Source organism: Rhincodon typus, unplaced genomic scaffold (genome assembly GCF_021869965.1).
Source record: "Rhincodon typus isolate 14 unplaced genomic scaffold, sRhiTyp1.1 hic_rhity00000430, whole genome shotgun sequence".
In the NCBI taxonomy this organism is placed as follows: domain Eukaryota; kingdom Metazoa; phylum Chordata; class Chondrichthyes; order Orectolobiformes; family Rhincodontidae; genus Rhincodon; species Rhincodon typus.
Window position 1 is genome coordinate 3,014 of NW_025966068.1, and position 21,358 is coordinate 24,371.

Genomic DNA, 21,358 nt, shown 5'->3' on the forward strand with positions numbered 1-21,358 from the left:
TTCCCAAATTTCCCTTTGATTTAGGAACGATATGAGTAATTTAAACCCCTTCTTGAAACAGCTGTTGACATTTAGCTCCATCAAGAAGCTCAAAGGTATGTTTTCAGTATGCCCACTATAACCTAAAGAATAAACATATGCCACCTTTTTGATTAGCAGCTTCTGAAATTGGGTGTTTTCAATTAATTTAAAAATGTCAAATCTCAAATTAAAAGTTGTACGAAAACTTATGAGAGATGAAATTATATATTTGTAACCATGTGTAAGTTATTCACTTTGTTTTGCAGTAGCAGATGATGCATCTCAGACAGAATCAGTCAGTAGGTAAGAAGTCAGTTGGTAGTATAAAGCTTGAATATTGCTGTAGAGATATATGGTATCAAAGCCTTTCATCTTGCACTTATCTGGATACCTGGCGCATAGAAGGATGGTTGTGGCAGGTCAGTCATCTCGACTCCAGGGCATCTCTATATAGGGAAGTGTCCAAGGCCCAACCATCTTCAGTGGCTTCATCAACAATCTTCCCTCCATCATTAATTCAGAACTGGGGATGTTCACTGATGTTCAGCACCATTTGTGACTCCTCAGATAATGAAGCAGTCCGTGTTCAAATGCAAAAAGTTCTGGACAATGCCCAGGCTTGGGCTGACAAGTGGCAAGTAACATTCACATATATCACACAAATGCCAGGCATTGACCATCTCCAATAGGAAACAAGCTCACCACCACCTCTTGACATTCAATGGTGTTACCATCCCTAAATTCCCCACTATCAACATCCTGGAGTTACCATTGACCAGAAAATCAACTGAATTTGACATACAAAATACAGTGGCCACAAGTGAAGGTCAGAGGCTAGGAAGACTGTAACAAGTAATCCACTTCCTGACTCCCCAAAGCCTGTTCACTCTACAAGGCACATGTCAGGACTGTGATAGAATACTCCCCACTTGCCTGGATGGGTGCAGCTGCAACAACACTCGAGAAGCTTGACATCATCCAGGATGAAGCATTGACATGACATCTACAAATATCACTCTCCACTGATGCTCAGTAGCAGCAATGTGTACTATCTATAAGATGCAGTGCAGAAATTCACCAGAGATCCTTAGATAACACCTTCCAGATCTGTGACCATTTCCACCTAGAGGGCAGCAGATACATGGCAACACCACCACATGTAAGTTTGTCACCAAAGCAGTCGCCATCCTGGCCTGGAAATATACTGCCGTTCCTTCACAATTGCTGGGTCAAAATCCTGGAATTCCCACCCTAATGGCATTGAGCCTGCCTGCAGCACATGACTGGAGTGGTTCAAGAAGACAGCTCGCCACCAACACCTTGAGGTCAACTAGGGATGGGCATTAAAGGCTGGCTAGCCAGCAAAGGCCACATGCCATGAGTGAATAAAAACAACTAGATAAATGCAAAAATACCAAGTTTCAAATGATCGCAATTTGTATTTTAGGTGAAAAGAGTGCTGCTTAGTTAGCAAATAAACTCGATTGACTAAGACATTGCCATGGACAAAGGAAGAGAGCTCTAGGATTTGCATGCTTCGGATAATCTTTTTAAAAAGTTCAAGACATGAAAATATTATTTTTGTTTTCAGAAACGTAGTTCCTGCATTTGGATGTTCATTGTTTCTAGCATGTGTAAATTATCCTAATTACAAGCTCAACTGATTGCCTTAAATTGGTTGGTGGTGTAATTGTTAAATGATTCAGCAATAGTTTCCTAAACCTGAAATTGCACATTAGCCATATGTCCCAGTGGTTAGCTAATTAAATCTCTCAACTTGTTCCTCCAACTGTATGAATGAGGTAGGCTACACATTATGTACATAACCAACTAGTGCTTGCAAAATCTAAAAGAAACAGTTTACTGATCAATGTGATTCTGTGATTCGGCAACATTTGATGAACAATTCAGTGTTGTAACAGTAAAAGTAGCAACCAATTTAAGCTAATTATGCTCATAACACGGCTCACTTACACTTGCGAGAAGTGACATACATTCATGTGCAGGGACCTCTTCTGTAAAATGAACAGTGATCATTTGAAATTTGACATTTTAGCATTTGTCCTGATGAATGCGAGATGAAAAGTTTTGCAGCTGGTCTTGCGTTTCAGAAACACTTGAGGTATATTCATCTTCTGTTGCATTTTTAACATTTTTTAAAACCCTGGTGTATTTTCATTTTGGAATTATTTTTACATCTTAATTTTAGGGCCTCAAAAGGTGCAGGTGACTCCTGGCTATCTTCAAATGAAGATGAGGAACTCCAATTTAATTCTAAGGTACCATTTTGTCAATGGTGTGGTTTTTAAGTAGGATTGTAGTAAATGTTGCATTATGGTATCTCTTCCTTGGATTTTAATGGCTCTTAGCTAGCACATAACAATAATTATAAGACAATGAAATACCTTTTTTGGAATGCACTGCATTACTGCTGATCGTGCAAAGGTTGTCCATATTTATTAAAGGTATGTAAAGGTAGCTAAAACGTAAAGCAGACCGAATGGATGCTGCACCTATCCAAAAATTTAAATTTTGCAAAAATAAGAGACCGAAAAAATAAATGTAAGTGATGAAATTGCAGAGATCAAAGGTTGGCAAAGTGGAGAAACTATACCAAATAGTATCTTTCCTTCCTTTGAATAGTGCCAATGCAGAAAAGGTTTGTTTACCAAGATATGCGTAAGAAAGGGGTATTAGTTTCTTTGTAGCTTTTCAGTAAGTAATTCATTGTTCTGTTATCACTTCAAGGCAGGCAGTTTTTTTTGGTTGAATAGTTCTTTCAATGTTGGGTGGCTTGCTAATTCAATGAGATGATCCTCCTCAGAAAATGAAAGTGACAGCTTATTTGTTTCACTGCCAGTGTGAATGAATTAATCTGTTGTCCACAAAAATCTGATCCGCGGATTGTCTTCAGATAGAAAATATTCATTAAATTTGCGCTGGAGCTTATCTGAATGTTCTGAAATGAGTTTAGCAATACAATGGATGTCACATTCCATGTTGTCTTGTATGTCTGCATCCATCCTTTTTATTCCAAGCATCCAATTTATTTTTGAAAGCTTCTATTTTGGCTGCAAGACACAAGGATGAAATCAATGGACCTTGCATCTACAAATTCAGTTCATTTCGAAGCCCAAATATGACTGCCATGTATCCCAATTTTGAAATCCAGTCTGTATTATCGAACAACTCTGTTGGCTTAGATTTCTTTCCAATCAAGAAACACTGAGTTTCCTCTCTTATTTCAAAGATTCAGAATAACATCTTGCCACACAACAACCGTCCCACTTCAGCTATGCAGCAAAAGGTTTGTGTGTTTAGCACCCATCTCTGCACAATGTACCTTGAAGTTTCAACTGTACAGTGCATTTGCTTTAATAATATTGACCAGTTTTATGCAATCAGACAACACAACAGACAGCTCAGAGGCCAATTGTTGCATGCAGGCAGTTCACATGGATCATAGAGTGTGCAACTTACAATCAGCTTTGAAAAAGGTATAATTGCTTTGTGTTGGTATGTGTATGGGAGAAGCTTACAAGAAATGCATTAATATCTCTTTAATACATTCAGCTTTCACTCTAGCTGATGTGAGCAAATAAGGCATATTCACAAAACTAAGGCATTACATTGAAAAAGCAAAAAAAAAGTGCAACGTCTTGCCTGGAAAAGCTATGTGTGGCAGTTCCATGGCATCTATAGCATCATTAAAACATCACACTTTTTCTTGTGGAAGCTCTAGCTTACAGGCCTTTAGTTATCTCTGGAATCCCTCTGTCTTAAACATCTTCCTTACTGGCAACTGAGTAGCACATATGTATGTAACAACAGTTAGTATCATAATCCTTACCTCAATGCTTTTTTTTTAAAAATTCTTAATATTTAGTTTTGAAACTCTGCATCTGAACTAGATGTTATGGAGAAGGGGTGCTTAAATGAAAAAAAATCCCTGATATTCACTTTATAAGTAACAAGTAACAATTTATTTATTTAATCCTAACAGTGAGCAAATTAACAGAACAACTAACAGACTGATCAATTCCCCCTAAATCCTGTCTATTCTGTAACTGAACAAAATTCTGCTGGTATGCTATTCCAATAAACACAAGCGCCACTTACATAACCCAAGTGATAAGAAAAAAAAGAACTTAGTCTCTCAAAGTCCACACAGAATGTGTCTTCCAGAATGCTCTGCCTTCTCCACTGTCTCTCCAGTCATAAATGTCTGTCTTCTGCTGTTCTCAAGTCATAAACACCTTTCTTCTGCTGAACCTGCTGTCAGGGATATTTTCTCTGTGAAGACTGTCAGCTAGAAGTGCCTTGTTACCTTTTATGGATAAGATGGTGCTTTCTTAGAGAGCTTAGTGATTTCTTGAGAGCTAGGTGCTTATTTCTCAGATGGCAGTTCACTCTCACCGAATTTTTTTTTCCAAAAACCCTTTCCTTACATACCTTGGATGACATATCAATTTTCTTATAACATTGATCTGAGGTTGTCAAAACTATCAGATTTAAATTCAGTTGGCTTTCAGTTACTAAGTGCTTTGTTTAAATTAATTGGCTGATTCTAGCTCACTACCAAAACATCAAAACACGCCTAAGGTTTCCAGTCTCATAGCCAATTGATATATGTTTCCATTTTAGAACTGGTTGCACATCTTCAGCTACATACACATTTTTAAATGTATAAATCTCTAAGCTTAGAAAAGCACTCTATCCCTTAAAGGAACCGCGCACACTTTTCCCTTTATCATTTCTTAACAAACAAATTCTAGCTTCCTGTCTTCCAATTCACTATTACGCTACACGACTTCATAACATAGGTAACCTTCATAGCCCAACACCACTTATTGTGAAATACTGCTACAGAAGAGTTTAAGATTCCTCTCTGTGTTGGATACCAGTCGTTCCTCATAATTCCTCTTTAGACTCAATTGTGTTTTCTACATGACACCTTCATAAGCACACTTTTGGTATTTATCTTAATTTCTATCTCCTGTCTCATTCAGGAAGCTCAGTTCATCCTGCATTTTTCATTTTTGAATATATCTCGACTGTACTGAAATGATTTCAGAGGATATTTGAGGGATCGTCCAGTGAAAATATATGGGTTGAAATTAGAAATGAGAGAGGGATGATCACCTTGATAGGATTGTACTATAGGTCCCCTATAGTCAAAGAAATTGAGAAGCAAATGTGTGGAGAGACCGCAGACATATGCAAAATTAATAGGGTTGTAACAGTAGGGGATTTTAATTTTCCAAACATTGACTAGGACTGCCATTATGTTAAAGGTTTGGATGATGGGGAATTTGTTAAAATGTGTTCAAGAAAATTTTCTTTATCAATATGTAAATGTTGCTACTTGAGAAGGAACAAAACTTGATCTTCTCTTGGGAAATAAGGCAGGGCAAGTGATTGAAGAATTAGTAGAGAGAACACTTTGGGATTAGTGGTCATAATTCTTTAAAACGGTTATGGAAAAGCATAAGCCTTCCATAAAAGTTAAAGTTCTTAATTGGAGTGAGGCAAATTTTTATGAGACAAGAATTTTCAAAAGTTGATTGGAGTAGACCGTTCGCAAGTAAAGGGATGACTGATAAGTGGGAGGCTTTCAAAAATATGATAATAAGAGTTCAGAAACATTATGTTCCTGTTAGAATGAAAGGTAAGGCTGGTAAGATTAGAGAGCAATGGATGAGTAAAGATGTTGAGGTTCTTGTCAAGAATAAAAAAGAATCCGATATTAGATATGTAGACAACAGGGAACAAATGAATCACTTGAGTATAAAAAGTGTATGGGGCATTCTTAAGAGGGAAATCAGGAAAGTAAAGAGGGGATATGAGATGAGATTCTACAAGTACATAAAGAGCAACTAGAGAGAGAGAATAGAGTCCCTTAAAGATCAACGAGTTTGTCTTTGTGTTGAACCTCAGGAGTTCCCATACCTCTGCTAAGTTAGTTTAAAATGAGTTAGTTAGAAAGTTAGTTTAAAACCCTCTCAACAGCACTAGTAATTCGGATAACAGTTAGACTATCTGTAGCTTGTAAATCAGAAGAGAGTGTTAATTAAGATATCAGAAGGAAGTTTGTATGAGAGTACTGATATCTCTATAGTCTTACTGTAGAGCTAGCCACAGACCTAGCTGTCCTAATAGCAGCTAGTGTTTTCTTCAGTGCATGAGATTAGGACATGAAGATGCACATGTTTCTCCTCGGTTAGCTCCTGCTCACTAAAGTTGAGCAACATTTTTATTCCGTACGTGAGAAAAAGCATGTTAATGAATGTTGGCAATCTGGATGCTGTACCTGTCGTGATATCATAAGTGGCAATGTGTACCAGCTCTGAGCTGTGTTTGTGAATCTTGCAACATTGCTAAGTGAGTGAACATGCAAACATATGAAATAGGCGCAGAAGTAAAGCATTTGGATCCTTCAGACTACACTGCAATTCAATATGTTCATGAAAGATCTGCTTGTTTTTCGAATTCCACATCTCCATCTATCCCTCATACCCTTAGATTAGGCAAGGGAATCAATCTACCTATACTTGAAAATATTTAATGATTCTGCCTGTACTGCCTTCTGCAGTAGAACAATCCAAAATCTCAACCCTCTGAGGAAAAGAAAATCATCTCTCCATCTCCTGAAAGGCTGGTCCCTAATTTTAGAACAGTGCCTCCTAATTTTGAACTTATCCACAGTGGAAACATCCTTTCCACAACCATTCAAGTTCTTGTACATTTCAATCAAATCACCTCTCTCACTCTTCTTAATTCCAACAAGCCCATCCTGCCGAACTTATCCTTTATAGGGCAATTTTAGATATCAATATAGTGATCTTTCTCTGGACTGCTTCCAATGCATTGGCGTCCTTCGTCAAATAAAGAGTCTAGAACTAAACACTGCACAAGCAGTCCCCGTTATGCAAACAGGCATCATTCTGGAACGTGTTCTCAAGTTGGTTTGCATACAAATTGGAGAACTACATAGGACAAAATGAAAGAGTCTTTCGTAAATACATGAAATGTTCATATGTTGGGTCTTTAAAATTATGCATCTGTAAGATATAGTGTTCTTAAGTATGATTTTTCATAAATTGGATGTTTGTAAAATGGGATCCCATGCATTTCACTTGTAGTCTCACCAATGTCCTGTATAACACTAAACATAACATTCTTTTATGTTCAATTTCTCTCCTAATAAAGGTTAGCACGGTATTAGCCTGCTTGATTATGATCTATACCTGCATACTATTTTGTGACTAGAGCATCTAAATCCCTTTGCACCTTTGGAATTCTCCATTTAAATAATATCCTGCATTTTCATCCCTGTTGCCAAAGTGAACAACTCCTCTGACAGAGATTTTAATATCATTTACTGCAAGCTTTGGTGTTTGAAATTCGAAGTTAAACATATGGGTTAGTCTGTGTTTGGAGTTAACAATTAGCTTTTTAAAAACTATGAAACCCATAATTTCAAGTGAGAGTAAGTCACTCAGAGGATTTAAGGAAGGACTTTCCAGGATTAGATTTTCATTTTTAGTCTTTGCTGGAAAGCCATTCAAGAGAGAAACATGTATCGAGCTGCGAAGAGTTGAGAAGTCTTTCAATAGAGTAACATGTGCTAAGTGGCCTTCTTAAGGAAAGGAGTTTGAAGTAATGAAATTACCATAAAATGAGACATTTAGTATTAATCCCAGACTGAAGTGTTGGGATACATTTGGTGGAAAAGAAATATTTTTCTCTCATAAAAGGAATTGAAGCTGCCTTGGGGATAGTATGGCACTGGAGCATAATCGTAATAATTAAGAGAATTTTCTATAGTTCTAGTAGTGAGTTGAATTTTTAATTATTTGAAGCCCTTGAAAGTATTAAAAAATGAGAGTCTTGCTGCCCCTTGGAAATGAGCTGAATGGGGTCTTGTTAGAAATACAGCACTAGATGTTCTTGGTGCAGCAGCATTTGTAAGCAGCATTATAGTGTACCGATTCTGATCCAAAAGGTGATCCTTCTGTTCATTTTATAAAGCGTGTTTGATTTATTTGTACTGTGTTTAAGAATCTTTAAATCTGGATTCTAAGGGAATGGGGTGTTTTTTCTTGATTATCTTCATTTCAGTTGTTAATAAACTACAAATTGCTGGTTATATTTTTGTCAAAGATCACTTCAGTGATTAAAAATTTTTAAAATTATGATCTGTTCAACCAGGTTCCTGTCGCTGATCTGACTTATCCAGTACTAAGATGAACTGGACATTATCCCGTAACAATTGAGATCACTAGAACATAATGCTATAAAGTTGCATAAGAGCAGACGAACTAGGAGCAGGAGTAGCATTTCAGCCCCTCTAAGCTGCTCTGTTGTTTAATATGATCATGTAACTGATCTTATCTTGACCTTAACTCCATTTTCTTGCCTGCTCCCCATAATCCATTATGAATTAAAAATCTGTTTATCTGCTCCTTAAATTTACTTAATGTCCCAGCATCCACCACATTCTGGGCTAGTGAATTCCACAGATTCACGACCCTTTTGAGAGAAGTATTTTTTCCTTATCTCTGTTTTAAATTTGCTACCCTTTATCCTAAAACTATGACCTCTTTGCTGGATTGGCCTACACAAGCGAGCATCTACTTTGTCCACACCTTTTGCATCTTATATACCTCAACTAGTTCTCTGGAATCAATCCAGTAAACCACCTCTGAACTGCCTCCAGTGTAACTGCATCCCTCCTCAAGGGGTCCAAAATTGTATACCTTGCTCCAAGTACATTCTCTCTAACGCCTTGTATAGTTGCAGCAACACTTCATTACTTTTATACTGTGTTCCATTTGCCTTCCTTAGTACTTGCTGTGCCTGCATAACAGTTTTTTGATTAATGCATGAGAATGCCTAGATCCCTATGCATCAAAGCACTCTGAAGTTTCTGTCTAACTAAATAATAAGTTGTCTTTCTATTCCTCTGACCAAAATGGATAACCTCCCACTTATCCAAGTCAAACTTCATCTGCCAAATGTTGGACCATTCATCTAACCTGTCCTTGTCCATTTGTATCTTTCTTATTTCTTCAATGCGACTTACTTTCCCGCCTATTTTTGTGTTATCTACAAATTTGGCAATAGCACTTTCTATCCCTACATCCAGGTCATTAATATAGATTGTGAATAGTTGGGACTCGAGCTGAACCCTGGGACATCCCACTGGTTACCTCCTGCCAACCAGAAAAAAAACCTATTTATCCCACCTCTGTGCTTTCTGTTGGTTAAGCAATCCTCTATCTAAGTTGATAAATTGCCCCTAATTCCCATGTGATATTACCTTGTACATTAATCTTTTGTGCAGTATCTTATCAAATGTCTTCTGAAAATAGAGGTGTACCATGTCTACAAATCTCCATGATCCACATTGCTTGTTATATCTTCAAAGAACTATAGCAAATTAGTTAACAGAATTTACCCTTCATAAAATATGCTGACTATGATAACCTGTTATTACTTCTATAATATTTGATTCTATCAATGTCCCACACTGCTCTGCCAGCTGTTTGCTCATTCACTCAACCTATCTATATTTGTCTGCAGTATCTGATATTGGAGAAACTCCGTAGGTTTGACAGTATCTGAGGAGAGAGAATCAGTTAACATCTGCAGCAAATGTTGAAGTTCAAAACATCACAATGGTATCCAGGAACTACCACATCCTACAACTTTGACACATTAATATATTTTAATTTATAATATAACTGTATAGTTCACTTATTTATTCACTCTTAGGAATTAGGAATAGAAAAGATCTTGACCACTTAACAGACACTCGCCAAACAGCTAGCTCCTTCTCGAGCAGATCAAGAATTTCAGTCAGTTCCAATGCATAATTGAAATGAGGATGAGTTGAAGGTGCGCGTATTCTTTGCAGGAGATGAATGTTGCTAGCTAGGCTAGCATTTATTGCCCATCTCCAATTATCTTTGAGAAGGTGGTGATGGTTAGGGTTAGCTACCGTCTTGAACTGCAGTCCTTGGCGTGTATGTACCTCCACAGTGCTGTTAGGGAGGCAGTTCCAGGATTTTGAGCTAGAATGGTGATCTAGTTCTAAGTTAGGGTGTTGTGTGTCTTAGAGGGGAACATGCAGGTAGTAACGGTCCTGTCCATCTATTGCCCGTGTCCTTCTAGGTGGTAGAGGTTGAGCATTTGGGGAGTACTAAATGAAGGAGGCTTTATGAATTGAGCAGTTTGTGTGGCTAGTTGCTTATGTGATAAGGTGTAGCATTAGAAGCTGCATTCACTGACCTTATGAGCTTTGACCTTCTAAAGGTACTGTATCTAGGTCCTTGACTACATTTCTGGCATTGACTGTGATAATTGTTTGTTCCCACAGTTGTCTCAAGTGTTTTCAGGATCACTAGGTCCTTTGTGTATAAATGACCTTTCTTCTATGTCAATCCTGCCTCAAGGCCTCTGCTCCTGTGCTACAAAGCCTTGGAATCCATTCACTGCCCTGTTGTTCGTTATTCGGTGTCCTTCCTTCTCTGATACTGTTTACCAATTGCAACCAAAATGCACCTTCTCTTCAGAGCATGCTATGTAGACCTGTTTTGCACCCTTAAATTTCTAACTCTTTTCAATTTACCTGATGCCTTCTATTTTTACAGGTTTCACAGAAGCTTAGCTTGACTAAGTTGCTAAATACTTCCCAGCAAAGTAAAGATAATGGTAAGTTACTGAGAAAATAATCAAAATTAAGTTTGAACATGGGTTTGTTTCATGTATATTAATACCTGTTGTTTCAGCAAGTATAAACAAAAGATTTCTCTGTTTTCCTTTAGAAGAAAAGTCTAACTTTGCCAAAGTCCGGAATACAGACAATTTGCATCCAGTTGAATCAGATATAGATAGTGAGGAAGAATCAGAAGAAGATAGTTGTGATGAAGAAGAAATTAACAATGATAATTGCTCACCTGTACAACGTTCACCACAGTCAAAGACACCATTACTTGCTTCTCCTCAAACAGCTATGCTTTCATCCAGCTCATTTATAAAAAATCGATCAAATTCTACCCTTTTTAGAGGCTACAAGCAGGTAATTTTTTATATAGATTATATTCTACGTGTAATTATTTGAACTATTTCTTAAGTGGTGCAGTGAAGATTATTTGGAGAAATTGTTGGCAATTAATGCCAAAAACTGAACTGAAATGTAATCAGCAGTTTGGATAATACAAAGAAAGAAGCATGATCTAGAATCTGCTTTAGCTGAAGAAGAAAATAATCAGGTGGAGGATGACCATGATCCAAAAGATTGTTTACAGCTTATTTGGCAATGTCAGTTAAGTAGAACACCGATTTATCTTAATTCAAATTAAGAATGCAATAATGTGAAACTGAAAGGTACAACATAATAAAACAGCATGGAGAAAATAATGGGAAAATAAACACTAAAAATTGTTTATTAGAATGTGAAAACATCGCTGAAAGTGATGGTGGTCTCCAAGTTAGCAGTACCATTGAGAAAGATGTGGATTCAGGAAAGGGGAATAGCAGAATTTCCCTGCAGAAATCAGAAATTTTGTTTTAAGAACATTAGGTTACCAGGAATATTAAACCTGAAAAATTTGGTGCAGAAAGCAGTGCAAGCTTGAGAACCAAAGGGTTTTGGAGGTGGAGGTGAGAAAGCAAATAAGAATTGGAGCAAAGGGCGTGAGAAAAGACGAGCAACTAAGTAAAAGGGACTCTCAAGGTTTTGTATAGATGTATAAATAGCAGAAGAGTGGTGAAAGGAGTAGGGCCAATTAGAGACCAAAAAGGGAATTTACAGGTGGAAGCAAGGGGCATGGCTGAGGTATTAAATGAATACTTTTTCTTCTCAAAAGCGGAGGTTGTTACCCTATTTCCTGACATAGGAGGAAATTCTGTCACTTGAAGGGTTCCAAATTGACAAGAAGGCTTAGGTGAACTGTTGGTACTTAAATTTGACGAGGCACGAGGACTAGATGAGATGTGAGTCTGGATTGTACATTGTGTGGCAGCATCATTGATAAAGGAACTGAAAATCAACACAATCACTGTGGTTTGATGAAGATATTAATGAGCAAATATTTCATTAAGTCACAATAGTGCTGCCAGCTGAATCATTCAAGAACTGTGGTGTATTGAATTAAGTTCTCAGGCTCCCAGCATTGAAATAGCAAGAACTCACCACTAATCTAAATCTTTGTAATGGAGCTGAAATATAAAGGATGCAACAACACTAATTAACATGGCTTACCAAGTTGCAAATACAAGAGGCTTTAAATCTTCTATACAGACATGCTTGAATTAGTACCTTGGCAAATAATAAAGTTGCTTCAGTTTTATTTTATTCTCCAGTTCAAGCATCAGTCTCTCTTTGTTTCTTTATGTAAATTTGTTACTTAACAATTATGCATTAAACGACCTGTTCTAATGTCTACTGATAAAATATTCTTAAAATCAGGGACACTTTTATTGTGGTCTGTAGTGACTTGCAACACTAAAAGAAATGCTTTTCATTTAGGAAACATTCACGTCACTCATTTTAGGATTAGAATAGAAATAATCCCGCTTTATTGGTTGAAACAAAAAAGCCCAGAATAAAAAAAAAAATTTAAAATGATAATGTGAAAATGACAACCACCACTGCGGCCAAAGAGAGAATGGAGTGGATTCATTGCTTGTTATCCGAGTGTAAAACTGGCATTACAGCTTGGTCAGTTGTTATCGAAGTTAAAGGGCAAAATCTTCTAGGATTCTGAGCAATGTAGACTATGACATGAAATTTGGGAGAGTCCCATGTGAAGTTCAGTGAGGCTGTTCTCTGTCATGGATGAGTTTTTCAACTAAGTGTTGGATGTAGAGACAAGATTCTCACTAAACAGTGTGAGATGTCTGTTAAGAGGGATTGTTGCTCGATATAGACCTAATTACCTGCACATCTTGCTTCATTAATATGCAACTTTCTATTCTATCATCTACTGTAAAGAAACTAGATGCAGGGAATTCCTGACATAAGTGTCAGAGGGGTAACCTGGTGACTCTAATCTATAGCTTGGACTCCATCTTGAAAACCTGGCACCAACATCTCGGGGCATACTCCAGGACACCAGCACTGCTCATGCTTCATCCAAGGACACCAGTTATCCAGTGTCTGTCTGTCGATCACAGTTTTCGTGGCATCATTCTGATCTACTAGCAAGACACTTATGAACTTAAAAGCTGCACTTCTCAGCGCACCAGCAACTAACAATGAAAGCGTGCTGCAAGGATACTTTGTACAGTGGAGCAGATACCCAGCTCATGATTGGCTGAGGCTACGTCTTGAGGCTGCTTGCTTGCTTGCTCTTTTAATGTTCACTCACCATGAGCCTACCTGGATGCTTGCAGTATCTCTGCCTTGTCCTGTTTTGCCTTTTTTGTGCTTTGCCTACCCTACACAGAAGTACCAGGCTGATAGTACTTCTACTTGGCCTTGCCATTAAGCTTTCTGGCTTTGTGTCTGCTAGTCATCGTTGTCAACAGGTCCTCAGTCAAACCATTGAAAGACGGCTTTCAGTCAGGGGGACAAGTGCAGTAAGTCAAGGAAATCCCTGATATCAGTCGAGGCTTAGGCATAGCCTGATGGCTGCTTGGGCTGGTCAGGGTCAGGTTCCTCTCCTGGGGGGGGGGTGAGGAACCAAGTGTCAGGCACCCTAACACCAGTCTTATTTCTTTATGCCCTGTTGTGAGCTTTTTTTTCTCCTGGAATGAAAGAAAGGAATTGATTGAGGGAGATGAGTGTGTAGTACGGTGAGTGAATAGGCAGTGCATAGATCAGGGTTGAAAGGTAAAATTGATAACAATTTTTGATGTCACCAAATTACAAAGTAAACAAGTGTATTTTTTCCAGAATCTGAATGTATATTTCCTGAACCCTCTTTAACGTAACAGGTTTGAAATTGTGATGAGTAAGTTTATTGTTTGCTGTAATCTGTAACTTCAGTTTATGAAATATTAGATGTGGTTTCTATGCAATAGAATTAAAAATACTATTATTAAATCTTTAAACTTGTACAGGACAGATCTTCAGAAGAGGAGACATGGCCTGTGGAAATGTGTTCACCAAACTCCAGAGTTGCAGCAAATCAACCTGCTAATCTTGATGGAGCTTCCACGTATAGTACTCGGGCAGAAGACACTTTCCAACAAAAACATAGAAAAGGTATATATAAATTTTTTTTAAACTTATTTTTAAATTGATCTGACCATCGCCATTAATGAGGAAACAAATTTCTTTGGTTGAAATTGTGTCTCATTTAAGGCTAACCTTGTTCCTTTCCTATTTCTATCTCTATATTTAATGACAAGGAATGCATAACTCCCTGTTATAAACACTGGAAATACACGACAGGTTTGGCAGCATCTGTTGAGGGAAACAGAGTTAATGTATCAGGTTGTGATATTTTACCATTGGGCTAATGTTTCATTCACAAAAACTTCCCCTTCATCAATTATGTATTTGTTCTTTCATCAAGAACATCTATTTCGTGTTACAACCTCTCCCAGAATTCATACCATTTCCCCAGATATAATCAATTTTGTCTCCTAGCATCATTTGAGCTATGTCTTTCCAACCATCTCGGTAAGCAGGGTGTGTCATTATGTGCAAAAGCATCTGTAGAAGTACTTTGCCTCGGAGTCAAAAAGGCACATATTCAAGCCCGGTTCTAGGACACTAGTAAATTATCTCGGTTGACATTTGTTTGCATGTCTGACTGAGTGCTGTAATGTTAGATCTGCCTTTCGGATGGTGCATTAAACCAAGTCCATGTTCAAGTGGATATAAATAATGCCCTGGCACTGTTTAAAGATCAACTGTTATATTCTGGCCAATAAGTTTCCATCACCAACATCCTCTAAATAAGTCTAACTGGTCATTGACTAATGTTTATATGATCTTATTCTGAAGTGTTTGGGATGATTTACTTGAAACCAAATCTGAAGGCTATCTATTGGGAGTACAGTTGAGTTAGGCATTCAGGCCACTTTTTCCATCATATTTTGTCCCTACCATCTACCCCTACTGTTCTGGATGATTGCATGATGCCATTTTATTTCCAATTTCTCCTGATAATGAGGCTGACCATGCCTGAATGCATCAAGGCCTAGGCAACATTAGGTTTGAATCCACAAGTAACAAGTCACATTCATACAAAAGTGCCAGGCAATATTATTTACCATTAAACATATACCTAACTTCCACATCACAATCCTGGGGTCACCCTTGGCCAAAAGCATTCAAAGAGCAACAACTGATTCATCATCTGACCCCACTAAGCTCATACACATGGGCATAAGTCAGGAATATGATTGAATGAATGTTTTTCTCTTAACTGGCTACAACTTTTTGTTGCTATTCAGGACAAAACAGTTCATTTGATTTGCAGCTCGTACATCACCTTAAAATCCACTGCCATCATCACTGTGTACCGTTACTGCGGTATGAGGTAGAGACAGCATGGAGTTCAACTTCTCAAGACTACTTCAGCATCTCCCAAACTTGTGACCTCCAGCACCTAGAAACTGGGACATTTAGCAGATGTTTGGGAGCACTATTGACTCCACATTGCCTGGATAAGTCTCCCAGCTGACCAGCTTGGCCTCGTGTTGCCATTCCACCACTGTCACTGGGCAGAAATTCTGGAACTGGCTACTGAAGAGCTCTGTGGGATACTTTTGACATAGGGCTTTAGCCATTGAGAAAGAAGGCTAACCATCACCTTAAGAGCAAATAGGCACAGGCAATTAATGTTTCTAATTTTCTTTTTGGTAGGTCTGAGATAAGACAGTTCAGCTAAGTGTTTCCATTTGTCTTTGTCTTAGTCTTAGAAGGATTCATTTTCATTGAAATCATAGACACTTTACAGTGCAGAAAGAGGCCCATCAAGTCTGCACTGACCCTGCAAAGAGCCACCCACCCAGATCAAGCCTCCACAAGATCCCTGTAACCCCACATTTACTATAGCTAACATACCCAGTTTGCACCTCCCTTGACACAATGGAGCAATTTAGCATGGCCAAACCACCTAACTTGTGCATCTCCAGACTGTGGCAGGAAACTAGAGCACCCAGAGGAAACCCATGGAGATACAGGGTGAACGTGCAAACTCCACACAGTTACCTGAGGCTGGAATCCAAACTAGAATTTTAATTCTAGATTTTAATTGATTAAAATTTCACCACCTCCCAGTGAGATTTTGAAGCCATTTTTCCAGAGCGTTAGCCTGGATCTACTGGACTACTAGTTCAGCGACAATACCACTCTGCCACCACCTCCCCCTAGTGATATATTTTCTGTTAAGCCATGTTCCTTCAACTTTAATGTTGATGATGCAAAGTCCTCTGCTCTTCCTTCATATGGCCCCAAGCACCATGTAAGAACATGTGTAAATTCAAAGAATTCACACAGGTTTGGCAAGATCTAAGTTTATATCTTAAATTTTAAATTAGGACCTGTTTGTATTTTTGGTATTTTATGTCACTTTTGTCAGTTATTTGTACTTCTTTCCCCAATTAGATTGCCTTTCTTTGTTGTGCCTTTTTTACTACATATTGATGTATAGAATCATTTAAAATAAAAATAACATTTAAGCGCTTATACAGTTTGTTTTTGTTAAATCTGCAGTGCATAATTTGTATAAATTATGTTCAGTTCGTTACAGATGAAAATCATGCTGAAAGAGAGACATTTTGAAGAAAATGTAGTCACTTAGGTTCTTTCCCTAAGACTTTGATTAGTTTGTTTATGCCAATTTTTATTCCTTTAGCCAGGTTTTATGTTCCAGCAAATTCGTCAAGAAATAGTGACATAGCTCATCAAAAGAAAATTTGATGTGACTTGCCAATTATCTCATTGGGAAAATTTATTTCAAGCCTTTATAGGTGATATGCATCAAAGGATGTTTGAATATTTTTTATAAGAGTCTTCAAAATTGTAGTACAGCCTCCTAATCTGAGCAGATTAACAAATTGATGGTTGCATAAATTGTTAACGCCCATCATAATTTAAATTGGAGCAAGTGCAGACCATATGACACCTTGAGCCATGTCCGCCAATCATTACAATCATGGCCAATCTTCTGCCTCAATTCCACTGTCCCACTCCAGTCTCCCTGGAGTTACCTGAGAGGTTAAAAACTTTCATACATCAGTTAACGTCCACAATCCTCTGAAGGAGGGAATCACAAAGATTCATAATCCTCCAAGTCTATGGTACAGTCAAATTCTGCAAACAGATTAATACCCAAACAATATGTTGTCAGCCAGGGAACTTCCAATTTTCCTTTCCATCGCATTCAAGTCTGTAGAAAAATTGCAGGAGGTGATTTTTTTTTTTAAATCTAGTCTTTCATAGGACATAAATGTTGGTCCTGCTCTAATTGCCCTTAATTTAGTAGCTTGCAAGACCATTTCATAGGTAAGAGTCAACCACATTGCTGTGGACCTGGAGTTGCATGTATATCCGAACAGGTAGAGGGTAGATTGTCTTCCCTAAGTGATATGAATGAGCCAGTTTTTTTTATGGCATTCAGTTATAGTTTCATGGTCACCGTTACTGAATTTTCAGTTCCATACCTGTGTTAATATAATTTACATTCAATTATCTGTCCATGGCTGAGTTATTAGAATACTGTACCACCATATATATGCTTTTCACTTATTGTTGAATCTTGATGCAATTACTGATGTCTGTTTTGGAAAAAGTACTGATTTTGAGTATTGGCTTATGGAATGTAAAAATTATTGTAGGCGGCATTGAGACAGTTAACATCTGTGCATTTTTGTTATTTTATTCATTGGTGTATTTTTTAAATTCCTTAAAATGTAGACCTGCTATTTGAATTGGGCTTGGAAGAGGTGGAACCTGAAGAGCATATAGAATCTCCTTGGGACTCGGAGGTATACTTTAATACATTTTTTCCTTTATTAAGACAAAGATTCTCATCTAAGACAGTAGAGTTAATTGTGGTAATGCTTCATGAAATGTTGTGGTATTTTTACCACTACAAAATCATCTTGGAATTCCCAGGAATTTCAAAAATAACAGCCGAAATAACCTAAGGTAATAAAATTTGGCTATTAGTGAAAAATTGAAGAATATTGAGCCAACAATAAGAACTTAAACTTGTGATACACCTATGTCATAGGAAATCTCCTGACTGCTCTGCAAAAGCGTGAAAAAGTGCCTAGCGAAAAGAGGAGAGATTATAGTATGGCCAAAAATGAAAACAAGAGTCTGAATTTTAAGAGGGCACAGAAATAAATAAGCAGAAGGTTTATGGAGAGAAATCCAGAGAATGGGACCTATGTGCCTTAAAGCCACGCTGCCACTTGTAGGATAAAAGAGGAAAGGAAATGCACAGTCTTGAGCCAAGGCAATAAATTATTTTGAGTCTCCTATAATTGGAACAGGTTATAGAGGTGGGGAAAGACATGAGGCATTAGAAGAATAGGATAATAATTTAAAATTTCAAATATTGGAGTGGAATTCAATTCAGATCAATGAGTATAAAGGGGATGAATAACCTGACCCCTGTATAAGGTAGAGTATGAGAACTTTGGACAAGTTGGAATTTGTGGAGGTCTGAGGGCTTTGGAGAAATTGAACCTAAAGACAATGAGGCTACAGAATGAGGGTTTCGCCAGGGTTAAGGTTGTGACAGGGGCAGGTGATGTTATAGATGTTCTTTGTGATGAAGGCAGTATGTGGTGAAAAAGTCAGCTCAGGATCAGGAGAATGTTGAAGGTTCCAGATCTGAACCAGTTGTTAAAAAGACAGTTAGGATTGATAGCAAGGGAGTAGAGTTCACGATAGGAAAGATGAAGATTTTGAAGCAGGGATTGAATACAATGGCTTTGATATTCTATCTATTTTAAAGTATTTAAAACTCTTTGAATACTGGATGCTGGACAAACAACTTAAGAGTTGAAAGCAATGGAAGAGGTAAAAGATGATAAGGGAATAGGGTAGAGCTAAATGTGCATATATGTAAATTATGCCAAACAGATGCAGAAGAGAAGGAAGGCAGGAATAAATCCTTAGATTACCAGCACACTAGAAAGGAAGAGCAGTGTTCACTCTGGCTTGGATTTAGAATGGTAACTGAAGAAACCAAATAAGACTGTAGTAACTGAGACATTTCACTGCTGTCGGAGGGCAAAATTCCTGATTGGCAATTCAAACAGGTATTTATTGGAGGAATGCGAGTGATTCTAGAAATGATCATCTACTAAAGCCTTTAAGAGGAAATTGAGTTTGCAAAAAGGTTAAGTAATTCAAGGTGATGAGAAGACTAAGGAAATAATATTTTTGAAAACGTGAGGGTCAATACCTATGGAAATGGAATCATTTAGAATAATAATAAGCAGCTTGGCGAGAACAGAAAGTTAGTTGGTCAGTTATTTAGTGAAAATTGGTCCAGCAAGTACAAGATCAGTGTTGTAAAGTTTGGACAAGACAATGGCAATTAGAAAAACATGTGATTGCAGGGTTTTTATTGGAAGGATGTTAACTATTTTCTAAGTGGATAATGGCTGCAAGAATCTGAAGAACAAAAGGATTTGGGCATCCTAGTTCGGAATTATCTTAAGGTTAACATGCCAGTTCAATTGGCAGTTAAGAAGGCAAATGTAATTTAGCATTTATTTCAAGAGGGCTAGAATACAAGAGATGTACTGCTGATACTGTACAAGGCTCTGGTCTCACTGTATTTGGAATATTGTGAACAGTTTTAGGCCCCATATCTAAGGAAGGATGTACTGGTGTTAGAGCAGGTCCAGGGAGATTTACAAAAACGATCCCGACTTGTCATATGAGGAGCAGTTGCGGATTCTGGGTCTGTGCTCAATGAGAGTTTAGAAGGATGTGGGAGATCTGTTTGACATTAACAAAATACTGAGACGTCATGTTACAGTGAACATGGAGAAGATGTTTCCACTAGTGGGAGAGACCAGCATAGATTCCCTACAGTGTGGAAGCATGCCATTTGGCCCATCGAGTGTACACCGACCCACCCTCCTACCCTATCCCTGTAACCCTGCATTTCCGATGGCTAATCCACCGAGCCTGCACATCTTTGGACTGTGGGAGGAAACCGGAGCACCCAGGGGAAACCCATGCGGATACGGGGAGAATGTGCAAACTCCACACAGACAGTCACCAGAGGATAGAATCGAACTGGGACCCTGGCGCTGTGAGGCAACAGTGTGAGCCACTGTGCCGCCCTAGACTAGTACCTGAGGGCATAGTCTCAGTGATGTCACAACTCTTTAGAACTGAGATGAGGAATTTCTTCAGCCAAAGGGTGCTTAATCTGTGGAACTCATTCCCACAGAGGGCTGTGGAGATCAAGTTATTGAGTGTATTTAAGACAGACAGGTTCTTGACTGATAAGGCGTTCAAGGATTATGGGGAGAAAGCAGGAGAATGGGTTTGAGAATCATATCAGCCATGATTGAATAGCGAAGCAGACTCAATGGGCTAAATGGCCTAATTCTGCTCCGACATATTGTGATCTATTGGACATGGGAGAGAAGAAGACAGTAAAGGGAGTTGAGTAAATAATATCAATTATGGTGCACAAGAGATTTATGAGCTGTTTGTGCTTGGTCAAGGTTAATGGTCAAGAGAATATTAGTTAGGGATTTTCAGAGAAGTATGAAGTTTCCTTTGATCAGGATGATTCAGAGCCTTGTGAACTGTGCAGCGCATGATGTGGCTAATCCAAATCTTTTAACAATGGGGAAAAAAATAGGATATGGGTTAGTAAAGATTTTACTGGGTTTAGGGAGTGATTGACCAAAGTCAGACTACAGAGATGATGCAGCAAAATAGAACATAGAACAGGACAGCACAGTACAGGCCCTTCGGTCCACGATGTTGTGCTGAACTTTTACCCTAAACCTAAGGTCTATCTAACCTCCACCCCTACCTTATACTATCATCCATATGCCCATCTAATAGCCACTTAAATGCCCCTAATGAGGCCGACTCCACTACCCTCTCCGGCAATGCATTCCACGCCCCTACCACTCTGAGTAAAGTACCTACCTCTGATGTTTCCCCTGTATCTACCTCCACTGACTTTAAAACTCTGTCCCCTCGTAAATAGCTACCTCCACCGTAGGAAAAAGTCTCTGGTTGTCCACTCTATCTATACCTCTGATCATTTTGTACACCTCTATCAAGTCCCCTCTCATCCTTCGTCGTTCTAAAGAGAAAAGCCCTAGCGCTCTCAACCATTCCTCATAAGACTTTCCCTCCATTTCTGGCAACATCCTGGTA

General features: G+C 38.2%; 1 protein-coding gene across 1 annotated transcript in view; it reads left to right on the forward strand.

The window, feature by feature from the left end:
• Positions 1–267: 267 nt before the first annotated feature.
• si:ch211-272n13.3 (ankyrin repeat domain-containing protein 26) overlaps positions 268–21,358 on the forward strand; it is a gene marked incomplete at its 5' end in the record, with an annotated part of 66,425 nt that continues 45,334 nt past the window's right edge. The window contains 6 exons of the mRNA XM_048621299.1: positions 268–324; positions 2,231–2,300; positions 10,677–10,737; positions 10,851–11,104; positions 14,092–14,236; positions 17,903–17,973. Coding sequence (XP_048477256.1) covers positions 268–324; positions 2,231–2,300; positions 10,677–10,737; positions 10,851–11,104; positions 14,092–14,236; positions 17,903–17,973 — 658 coding nt within the window. The remainder of the gene's footprint in view (positions 325–2,230; positions 2,301–10,676; positions 10,738–10,850; positions 11,105–14,091; positions 14,237–17,902; positions 17,974–21,358) is intronic.